The sequence below is a fragment of the Hydra vulgaris genome, chromosome 10 (assembly GCF_038396675.1).
Source record: "Hydra vulgaris chromosome 10, alternate assembly HydraT2T_AEP".
NCBI lineage: Eukaryota > Metazoa > Cnidaria > Hydrozoa > Anthoathecata > Hydridae > Hydra > Hydra vulgaris.
In genome coordinates, this window is record NC_088929.1 from 930,001 (window position 1) to 943,315 (window position 13,315).

At 27.2% G+C, this 13,315-nt stretch overlaps 1 protein-coding gene across 1 annotated transcript in view; it reads right to left on the bottom strand.

Annotated features, from left to right (window-relative positions):
* The window catches only part of LOC136085710 (uncharacterized), a 174,700-nt gene that overhangs the window by 151,391 nt on the left and 9,994 nt on the right, over nt 1-13,315 (bottom strand). Inside the window, exon 5 of the mRNA XM_065807029.1 lies at nt 5,586-5,810. Within this exon, the coding sequence (XP_065663101.1) occupies nt 5,586-5,810 (225 nt within the window). The remainder of the gene's footprint in view (nt 1-5,585; nt 5,811-13,315) is intronic.

The following is a 13,315-nucleotide window of genomic DNA, read 5'->3' on the forward strand; positions in this document are numbered from 1 at the left end:
TAAGACTATGAAGCACAGTGTCAGACAGTGTAAGTCATAAAGATATCTAGTATGAGGGATGGTAGAGGAGAGCACCGGGGAGGTGATTTATGATTCTCATGATAAGCAGCAAAACACCCTGTTGCTTATCACTGTTTTAAAGGCCTTAAATTGAAATCTTTTTGATGTTATTTCTGATCATATTGACCGAGCCCTCTCTTTTTATTCATCAGCCTATATTTATATTGTCAATGACTTTAATGCTCATCACTCTGAATGGCTTGGCTCTAGTGTCAGTGACTCTGCAAGCATTAAAACCTACAACTTTTGCCTTTCTCATTCCCTAACACAATAAGTCAAATTTCCAACTCGCTTTCCAGACAACCCGAATCATTTACCTTCTCTACGCAACTTATATTTTGTTTCAGATCCAGGTCAGTGCTCAGTTTCTCCACATTTACACTTAGGTGCTTCTAATTTGCCACAGTTTGATCACTCTAGAACTAATATCTCATTCTTCTTCGTTACCTGAATCCCCCCATTATCGTACCTCTTACAACTACCTTAAAGGTAGTTCGAAGGCTAGAGCTTGATATTTTAGATTTAGACTGACAGAACATAAAACATGTGACTAACATTTATAAAATTTATATGAAAGTTATAAAACTTTGAAAGAGTTGGTATAACTTTTCAGACTCCGACTCCGACTCCAGTCAAAATGAGCTCCGAATCCGACTCCACAGCCCTGATTGATATTTTGAGTAAATTTTTTTCCTATATTTTTTATAAAAGTAATAGTTTATAATACTTAAAATTAAGGTTTATAAAAACTTTTTGTGTGCTTTACGATGTCAGCTTTTGTTAACACTGCTCTCAGAAAGAGTTGAATAATATTCTTTCGCAGGGGTATTATACTAATACCAAAAAAACTTAAAAAATAAACCTATTTATACCCTTTTAAATGTTTATTACGTCAAACCATAAATTTTATAATTATTGATTTTTAAACAGATGTTTTAAATTGGGATCTAATCTAAAAATGCGTAAAAGATAAACCATAAAGTCAAGTCTTTTAAGATATATAAAGCTCAATTAATAAATAGTAAAATTCATTTAAAGGGCTTATTGAGCACTATGAAATACCCACAGTAGTAGTGCAATATTTTAGACTGAGACTCTTTCCATTACTCCAAATCCATGGTTAACTTTGTCACTTTGGGTTATACTAATTATTTATTAAATCCATGTTATGTTACAAGTAAAGGTAAAATAAATCAAGCATTAACTTTGAAAAAAAAGATAAACCTAGCACAGTATGGTCCTTTCCTTGTGCAAAATCTCATGATAAATTGGACTAATAACTATACAAATTATATTTATACTAATGAAACCAGTATCATATATCATATATTGCCCGATTTACTATAGGAGATGAGATTGTGGTAGATTATTCCATTTGACAGATTTATTCCATATAACAGGGTATTACTCACGTTTATTTGATTCAAGTGAATGATAAATTTGTAAACGACATTTATGTAACTATTATCTTCATAACGTAAGCATGGAAACAAAACAAAAATTAGATGTAAAATTTGTTTTACTTTGATGTTGTATGCATAGGATGGAATAATTTGCTACTATAGTAGAATATTCCAACCGCCTGATTTATTCCATCCTACTGCGTATAAATCATAGTTATTTGATTCATGTAAATGAAAATTTTGTAAACGACTTTTATATGAACATTATCTTTACTATATAAACACTAAAACGAAAAAAAGTTCTAAACTTAGTTTCAATTTGATTTTTTACACATTGGAATGAAATAATCTATTGATATAGCAGATTTTTCCATTCGCCTGATTTATTTCATCCCATTGCATAAAAAGCTGAACTACTTTCTATCATGTTTTGTCATTTCTAAGGGCTATAACTGAAAAACGCATTCTAGTTGTAAGTTTTGTGCAGTGGAATGAAATAAATCAGGTAAACAGAGTAACTACCACAGTGTGCATTGAACTACCATAGTGCGCATTTGATTTCGAATTGCTTACTATCCCGAAGAAAATGGAATTCTGGAAAGCCACTATCGTGCAAAAAAGAGAATTGCAGAAAGATTGAAAATGCCATTACTAGAAACAGTTTATTTGTACAATGTTTTAACCGGCAAAAACAAAACAAGCCCGATGGAGAAAATATACAGGAATTGAATTGAAGTGAAAGGATTGAGAAAATATGATCTTTCGGCAAAACCTAAGGTAAATGAAACGTTTTAAAGTAGTGATAACGTACGGTTAAAAAACACCGAATGCATAGTTCCATACAAAGTGGCACAAGCAAAATTTACTTAAAACATTTCGAAACAACTTGCAGAAATTAATGGCCTTCCGCATCAAGTAAAACATGTTTGATCTTAAAATAACGCTCGAACATTATGCGATATTCTAAAAGTCGAGGGAGAAATGACTTACATGGTTAAACAATTACATGGTTTTTTATTGATAAATTTGTTAATCTTAATTGTTTGAATTGTACTTGTGTATTAATCAGTTTTTGTAATGTTGATTTTTGTGGGTAGTTATTTTATAAAAACTTATTTAAAACTTTTGTAAAGAAGAATTGAATTAAGGTTGAAATATAAACTTTTAGAAAGATAAGAAGTTTTGTTTGGAAGTAGAAAGTTATGTAATATACGTAGTTATATTAACAAAAAAAAATTTATTTTTTTAAGATTTTAAAAAAAAGTAGACAGCCACTAGTCTTGAAAGTAGTGGCAGTGTTTTTAACACTGCCACTACTTCCAAGACAAGTGGCTGTGTTAATTAATTTCTCCCTTGTGTTTTTAACACAACCACTAGTTCCAAGACAAGTGGCTGTGTTAAAAACATTATTGAAAAGGTACAGATTTGGAAGTGAACCAAAATGAGTTAAACTCGATAAAGGTTGCGAGAGAACAATTAATAATAAAAAAAAAAATTGTGGCTAAAACTTAAATTAATAAGTTTAATACTTTTGAAAAACTTCTTTATAAAAAAATAAACTACAATTTTGATCAATGAAACATTACGCAAGTAGGAAAATTTAGCTAAAGTAAAACAATAACTTGCAACTTGATAAAAAAAATTAAAGGAATATGTAATTAGCAACTTCATTGCCAATTTATATGAAGACATTTATGTTTTCATTTATTTGGAGAATATTTCATTAAAGAATTAGATAATATTTCAGATTTGCTCAAATAATTAACAATAACAATGAATTGATAAATGCTGTTTTTAAACTTTTATTCGGATTAAATGCAGGAAAAAACTGCAGAAATAAGTTTAGGGACTTAAATACATACATCAATTAATTTTAGAAAACAAATATATATATATATATATATATATATATATATATATATATATATAATATATATATATATATATATATATATATATACATATATACAGTATTGGACAAAACGAGTGCAACCAAATAATGCTAATTTGGTTCCTTTATATAAAAGTGCTGCACTTTTTCAAGTTAGAGAAATAACTATGTAACTGTTTGAGATAAAGTTCTTCAAGTTTTATACGAAAATTAATAAATTAATCAAAAGTATTACAAAATGTTGACTTCCTTATGGACAAAACAAGCGCAACTCGACAAAATGTTGACCAAGCTGTAATTCGCTTTCAATATTTCGCGGCGAATCCTTCGTCGTCGATCACAGTCTTACATCTTCGAGGCATATAGTCGACCAGGTGATCAATGAAACTTAGTGGAATTACTGCCCGGGCTTTTTTGATTTGTTCAAACAGTTGATCCTTATTACTAACACCTTCACAATTAATTAAGTGGTTGACGATATCCCACAGATTATCAAAAGGGTTGAGATCCGGAGATTGAGGCAGCCAATCCATCACCGATAGGCGGTTATCTTGAAACCACTGCTTGACTACTTTTGCAGTGTGTTTCGGATCGTTGTCTTGCTGAAAAACCCATTTTATTGGCATATTCCATTCAGCATGAGGTAAAATAAAATCTTTAAGGATATTTTTATAAATGAAACGGTCCATTTTTCCATCGTTTCGATGTATTGGACCTAGACCGTTAGCATAAAAACACCCCAAGACCATTACATTGCCTCACCATGCTTCATGGTCTTATGGCAGTAACGAAATCGAGGCGTTTTCCGGCCTGTCGACAAAAACGGCAAAAGCCATCGCTTCCAATGATGTTAAACTTCGATTCATCACTGAACATGACAGTTCGCCATTTCTGCACATTCCAGTCAATATGAGATATAGCAAACAGGAGTCTTTTCTTCTGGTTTTTTAGTGAAATCAGCGATTTCTTTGCGGGGCGTCGAGAAATCAATCCGGCTTCAACAACATGTCGTCTTATTGTTCGGTCCGTTACAGGAAGCTCTAATTGCTTTTGTATCTCGATTTGATGATCATAGAATTCTCTCTAGAAGTGGTGGAACGAAGTCTTCCACCTTTGTTATCTGCTGCCAATTTCCCCGTGGAATGATATTTGGAACATTGTCTTGAAACGGTCCATTTTTTCACGCGATATATATCTCATATACTTTTTTGTGACATTCCACTTACGTAATCACCAATAAATTTTTTTCTTAGTTCCAATCCAAGACTTTCGGGAGCCATTTTCGCACTTGAAGTCATAAAAATAATAAAAATAAACAATCACGCCTCTCAAGACCTACCGTGATACATTTACCTTGTGATGATGCAATAATGCGCTGACACGGACCAGACTTAAGAAAATGAAACAAGCCAAAAAAGTTGCACTTGTTTTGTCCGCTGCAAAGTGTATATTTATATATATATATATATATATATATATATATATATATATATATATATATATATATATATATATATATATATATATATATATATACATATATATATATATATATATATATATATATATATATATATATATATATATATATATATATATATATATATATATATATATATATATATATATATATATATATTTATATATATGTAAATATTTATGTATTTATATATTTAGATCATTTTCTTGCATATATACATAAATACAGAAAAATTGCAATATATATATATATATATATATATGTATAAACATGTATATACATATGTATATATATATATAAAACATATATATACATATATATATATATATATATATATATATATATATATATATATATATATATATATATATATATATATATATATATATATATATATATATATTATATATATACATATATATATATATATATATATATATATATATATATATATATATTTATATATTTTTATCTATATACATATACATTTATATATATATATATATATATATATATATATATAAATATATACATATATATGTATATATATATATATATATATATATATATATATATATATATATATATATATATATATATATATATATATATATATATATATATATATAATATATATATATACATGTATATTTATATATGTATATATATATATTCAGATCATAATTTTGCATATATACATACTTACAGAAAAATTGCAAATAAAAACAAAAAGTTAAAACAAGAGTCATACCTATCCAGAATTTCTGATTTTTCATACTATCATTACTATTTAAAATACTTTTTACAAACGAACTTTCTTCTTCATTTTCTAAACTTAACAAATTTCCTCCTTTAGAGAGACATGATAAATATGAGTTTTCCCAATCATTTCCATAAAATAATTCATTTTGGTTTTGGAAAAAATAGCAATTTTTGTTATAATTAATCCAACCACTACCACAAGAATTATTGTTTTCTAAAAAGATTTTGTTAATAACTTTTTAACAATCCTTCAGATTTCACAGTGCATTGTTTTGAGAACTATTTTAAAAGACATATGGAAATCATAAATGTTAAAAAAAAAAAAATATTTTACACAAAGTCACTCACAACAAAGATTTAAAGGAAATAAAATAGAAAAAAAGTTTTTTTTTTTAAACAAACAATATTCAGTAAATAATAATAACATTAAAATGATAATAATATTAACTCAACATGTGTTAAAATTTTTAATAGACGCGTCATTCAGTCATCGTGATATAAATTGGAATTAATAATAAAAATTAAAAGAACTTTATAATAACTAGTTCAACATTTATACTTATTGTTGTTATATGATTCTATTATTATTTTTTTATGTTTTATATATATATATATATATATATATATATATATATATATATATATATATGTATATATATATATATATATATATATATATATATATATTTATATATATATTTATATATATATATATATATATATATATATATATATATATATATTATATATATATATATTTATATGTATATATAAAAACTAATTTAAAACATCAAATAATACGAATTCTCTCATTACTAAATAATATTTTAGAAATTTTTCCCAGATTATAGGCACCGGCCTTATTAGCATGTAATATAATTACAAAAATGGTGAGCCTTAAATATCAAAAAAAAATTTTTAAAGTTTGATTTGACCCTTTTAATGGCTTCTTTTACTTAAGTATGAAAAAAATGAAATTTAAAAATTTGTTTTAACATATTGTTCATTGTTTAAATTTATATCACTGTAGATTGGAGAACATTGATATTTTTGAATTTTGAGTTTCCAAGGCTTCACGGACTTTTCTCTCAATGTGTTTTTCCTTATCCTTAAGTGTTTCTGCCCTATCCCATTCAATATCCTCTTTGCGATTTACTTTATACAAGCTAATGCAGACTGGTTTAATTTGCCTTCCGTCAAAAGTTTTTGGTATAGCTGAACCCATGTTTAGTAAATAAATTCTATCTTTCGACCAGCCTCACACCCCTTTTTCATCGAAGGCTAGAGTAGATATATTGAGAATAAGTTGGTTTCAGTTTAGGATGTCGGATGGTGGATCCTTTTGACTCTATCATAAATTTCACTTATGTGTCTGTTTTTAACACTAGGCACTCATTCGGTAATCTCCTGATGAGGATACAGTTTTAAAACTCAGTTTTATGGATTTCAGGCCAACAGGTTTCCTAGACTCTGTGGCAGCTCTCAAAGAGGCTGATTTCCTCAACAGCTGTAAATTATCAGTTTCTACTTTTGGTGTAAATAGTCGAGGCCACATTTTTAGCTCTTTCTTAAGGTTTATTAATAGTAAAAAGTCAATAACTTGGAGTATTGAATTGTGTACTGAGTACTATCTGTGTTTTGAGTCAAGTTCTTTAAAAAATTTGAAAATGACTTAAGTTCTGAAAACTATAAAATATGCCATTGCCATCACCAAATTATCTAAATCAATTGTTCATTAGTTTTCGTGACCTTTAAAGTTACTTTTCTTCAGTTAAATAAAATTTCTGAGTATCTACATTCGTAAAAGTTAACAAATTAATCGGGAATCTAGGTTTGCATCATTATTTAATGTACTTCCGCTTAGCACCACTTTATATATATATTTTTATATGCTGAACAAGTACCACATTCAATGGGTGAACGATGGGATACAAAACGTGACAGAAAAACTAAAAAGCAAATACAAATCAAAGTAAAAGATTTGTTTTATTACATAACTATTCAAAGCACTATAAAGCTTGTGTTGCTACAGCTAAAAGCCATGAGTATGTTAAAAGTGGAGCAAGTATCTAATTTGAATTTGTTGACGATTGGTTTTGTGGTGAAATTGGTAAAAAGATAATGACATATACTAAATTTAAATTTCCTAAAAGTTTTCCTTTGTTTATTCAAATATATTTTGATAAAGTAAAGAACAAAAATCCTCTTGGATCAAAAACAGGCATTCATTAACTTGGTGTTTTTTATTTTGTGATAAAGAACTTTCCTGGCGCAGCAAACTCATTCTTAAACAATATTCATATGTTAGCATTAATTCATCCAATAGACATAAAGAAATATTCAGCAGAGCCAGTGATAAAAGTGATTTCAAATGTATTGCAAAAACGTCATGACAAAGGATTTGATATTTTTATGGAAGGCAAAAAAACTACCTTCAGATGTTTGCTAACCCAAATTGTTGGAGACAATTTAGGTTTGCACTCTATACAAGGATATATGGAAAATTTCAGTAATGTTTTATTTCCAAATGACATGTGTATGATACCAAAAGTTGACATCCAGCATGTTTTTAAAGAAGACAAGCAAGCTCTAAGAACCAATATTTTATACAACTCTCAAGTTCACCAGATGCAAAGTGGAAAAAATTCTAATAAGAATTATGGAATTAAACGGTTTAGTTGTTTAACTGAATTGCCTTATTATCATCCTGCTTCAAATAATTTTGCAGACATAATGCATGATATTTTTGAAGGTGTTTTTCCATGTGAAGTTAAATTGTTTCTGTATCATGTGTTATGTGCTGTGAAATGTCTGTCCATTACAAAACTGAATAGACACATCAAGTTTATGGATTATGGTATTGTCTGCAGCTCAAAACCTAGTACTATTAAAGAGTCACGCATGAACAGTTTTGACTCTTTACTAGATCAACGCTCTGCTGAGATGCTTACACTATTTATGTATTTGCCACTTATTTGCTCAGATATTAATGATAAAGTAGACACACAAAAGTGGAAATTTTACCAAATGTTAAAACAATTGTATGATGCAATTTTATCTCCAAATTGAAATTGTTTACAAATCACAAATATTGAGGCAATGGAACATCCTAGTAATGGAACATCATTTATTGATGAAAGAATTTTATCCTGAGAAAAAACTTTTTTATAAGAATCTTTATAACTATCATAAAACAAAGTGGACCTCTTCTTCACATGATTTTTATAAGATATGAGGCCAAACATAATTTTTCAAAAAGACTAGCTCATATTGTTTGCAATTTTAGGAACATTTCTTTTTCAATTACAAAATCAAATCAAATTGCTTAGCTTGGATGACTCATTGTCCCCTAAATACCATCGCTGATGTAAAAAATGTAAAGTGTTTTTAGTTTTATAATTAGAGAGCAAAAATTTTATTATTCCCTTTAATGGTGAAGAAAGTGAAGTTTTAGCTGTTGATTGTGTTACCATATTGAGCCAGAAATATAGATCATTTGAAACAATTCTCTATTATTTTAATAGTGATGGTGAACCGAATTTTTCTCACTTTGAACAGATTTTTGTTCATAGGGAAGTTGTGTATTTTTTCACAACAATGTGGGTTGTGCACAAATATTGCAATCTATCTTTTTCTGACTGTTGTTCGCTAGATAACCAAAAACTATGTAAAAGAACATGTGATATAATAGATTACAAACCTCCTAACACAGTGCGTTGTTTGAAAATAAATTGCTAGTTCATGCATATTAATTTGAGTTTTCAGCTATGACAACATAAATTTCTATACCTATGCCATAAAATATCTTGCGATATTGTAAAATTTTATTTGACGTAGTTCAATAAATTCTGAAAAGTTCTTAGCCATAAACAATCTGTTTCTTATAGATATAGTTACATACATATATATATTACATACATATAGTTTGGGAGTTAGGCTGCAAACCTTAATTCTGTGGGCTGTATATACATATATGTATATATATATATATATATATATATATATATATATATATATATATATATATATATATATATATATATATATATATATATATATATATATATATATATATATATATGTATATATATATATGTATATATGTATATACATATATATATAAATATATATATATATATATATATATATGTGTTATATTATATATATTTATATATATATATATATGTATATATATATGTATATATATATATATATATATATATATATATATATATATATATATATATATATGTATATATATATATATATATATATATATATATATATATTTTATATATATATATATATATATATTTCATATATATATATATATATATATATATATATATATATATATATATATATATATATATATATATATATATATATATTATATATATATATATATATATATATATATATAATATAAATTTATATATATATAAATTTATATATATATATATATATATAATATATATATATATATATATGTTTATATATATATATATATATATATATATATATATATATATATATATATATATATACGTGTATATATATATATATATATATATATATATATATATATATATATATATATATATATATATATATATATTATATATATATATATATATATATATATATATAAATTATGTTAGTGTATTCTACAAACAGAGTGCTCAATGTTCGGAAAAAACAGAGCAATATTAAATGGAATAATACAGGCAATCATTATTGCAATAATTTAGATCTTCCTATATTTATGAACGATGATGTACTCAATGAGTCATCTACTCTTCATCTCATAGGATTATTTATTACTTCTAACCTTTCTTGAAAACCATATATCAAATCAGCTGCAAAATTAGCATCTGCTAAGGTTGCATCTCTTTATCGGGCTCAGCACTTTCTTACTTCGGATTCGATTCTCTATCTCTATAAATCTCAAATCCGGGCTTGTATTGAATATTGTCGTCATATCTGGGGCGGATCTTCTAATGACGTCCTTTCTCTTTTATACAAGGTGCAAAACCCCATAGTTGGACCTGCTCTTGCAGCCAACCTCCAACCATTATCACATCGTTGTAATGTTGCTTCTCTTTCTCTTTTCTACAAAACTATAATGAGCACTGCTTTAAAGAGCTAGCATCTTTTTTGCAATCTATTAAAATTCATACTCGTGTTAATTGTCATTCAGTTAAGTGTCATCCTTTTTTTTGTAACTGTTTCTATGTGCTCCTAAAACGCTTATTCGCTTAGTTTTTTTCCTACAACTCAGGTCTTTGGAATTCGCCTTCATCTTGCTTTTCTGATTCATATAATTTGTAATCCTTTAAGTAGTCCGTCAATGGTTATCTTGTTCTACAATCTTCATCTTTTCTCTTCCAGTAACTTACAACTTTAATTACTAGTTGCTTGCAGCCTTGTTGGAAGCGAAGATGTTTTAAAAAAAATAAAAATAAAAAATTTAAGTAGTAAACTTGAAAGTCATCACATGTGATTTTGCAGTTTGTTCTGAATGTTCTTTTATTTCTGAATATTTTATGCATAGTAAGTTTTTTCAAACGCTTTTTTATAATAAGACTATATAAAAAAGTGAACAGAATAAATAAATATTAAGTTGCTGAATCATTGTAAGTAACAAGGTATATAATCTATCTGTTTAACTTAAATCTACAAATTTTTTTAGATATTATCGTTATTAATAATATTTTACTATGTATTTAATTTAGGTATCTATTAAGAGCAACAAAAACAAATCTTGCTATGTCAATCTTTAACGCTATTCTCAAACTGCATTTTGGTGGATCTCAAGAGTATTTATATTATTTAACTTTGTTATCTAAATGTAATTAGTTTTTTGCTTTTTAAACTGTATTATTCTTATTTGGATATTCAAGAAAATTACTATTGCGCTTATAAGGAAGTTGAAGTGAGTGGCCAATAAAAGAAAATTAACACCCCATGGACATATGTAAAAGCAGCTGAAAACAATTAGGGAGTTTGATGGTGTCCATGCCCAAGCTATTCGAAAACAAAAACACATTTTCCCAACAACTTTTGATGTTGCAGGTAAGCCTAATAAAACTGTAAGTCATGCCTATATCTACAACGAATGATCCTTAACAAATTTTTTTAGTTCGTTTTTCAAATGAAGAACATTATAAGTGAGTTGTCATTTGATGACATTCAGTATGATTGAAATCAATTTATTCTCAAAAAAAACTTGATAATCGCGAAGAAACTGGATTATATCATCAAAACCGCCTTTTCCTGAGTCAATTCGTAAATTTCCACCATTTAAAGATTTAGAATTTGATGTAAGTAGTTTTGTTTTTTACAATTGTAATGTATATCCCAATGTCTCGGATTACTGCTATTGAGTATTATCAGAATAAAATTGATTTTTTGTTTGAGAAACGTTTAAGGATTCTTAATTATCATTATATTAGTTTCAGAGAGAGTTTACAGCAACTAATAAAAATGTTCAAGATTTGCTTATGCAATAGAAGGATATGGCTCCTCATGTTATTACTTGGGCTCGTAGAAAGGCGAATCTAATGGCAGAGCTTGACAGCCAACTAATATCTTTAAATGGCATGTCACGTCGTCTTCTTTAATTACTGTTTTTATATTTTATAACTTTCACTAACTATTTAAAACAATTTTCTTTATTCTGAAATATGTACTGTTTGAATTTTACAAATGTTTTTAAAAATCAAAGATCGAAACATGGAATTTGTATTTCAGCTGTTTCCGTACATTCTTTAAGTGCCTCCTAGAAATAAGGATAGACCGTCTTCAGCTGAAGTTGCAGGTCAATTTATTCAAATCTTCCTATTAGTTTTTTGTTTTTAAGTTTAATATTTCTAGCTAAATGGTATGTGCTATAAACTAGATCAATAATGGTTTCGTTTCTATATTGTATCTCAATTATTTTTGTTTTTACAACGGACACTACAGCTATGGAGACTATAATTGATCAAAATAGACATACTTCTTTCATGCATCTATTTGTTATTACACTAGGGGTTCGAAGCAACTTGGTTCATTCGTTTATTTTTATAGAAGACAATGTTATTCCAATTAGAAATGGCATGTTAAGTGCAATAAACCGTTTTCTAAAACTATACTTCGTTGTCAATATTGAAAATGCGCCAGAGTGCAGATATGTTTTACGTTTTTTACAAGGTGTAGTTATGGGTATTAATGACGATTTGCCGTTGTGAAGAGGTGGCAGTGATCTGCCATTGTTTGTTAATGAAAAATTAAGGAATTGATAAACTTTGAAATGTTTTTATTTTAATGGGTACCACTAAATTTTTTATTTTGTAATTTATGTTGACTTTGTGATGTGTACATATACAGTATCGGACAAAACGAGTGCAACCAAATAATGCTAATTTGGTTTCTTTATATAAAAGTGCTGCATTTTTCAATTTAGAGAAATAACTATGTAACCGTTTAGAGACAAAACTCTTCAAGTTTTATTCATCACAAAGTTCATTATTTGTACACGAAAACTAATAAATTATTCATAAAAATTAAAAAAAGTTGATTACCTTCAGGGTTAGGACAAAACAAGTGCAACTCGACAAAATGTTGACCAAGCTGTATTCCGCTATCAATATTTCATGCCTTTGTTGCCGATCACAGCCTTGCATCTTCAAGGCATAGATTCGATCAGGTGATCATTGAAACTTTGTGGAATCGCTG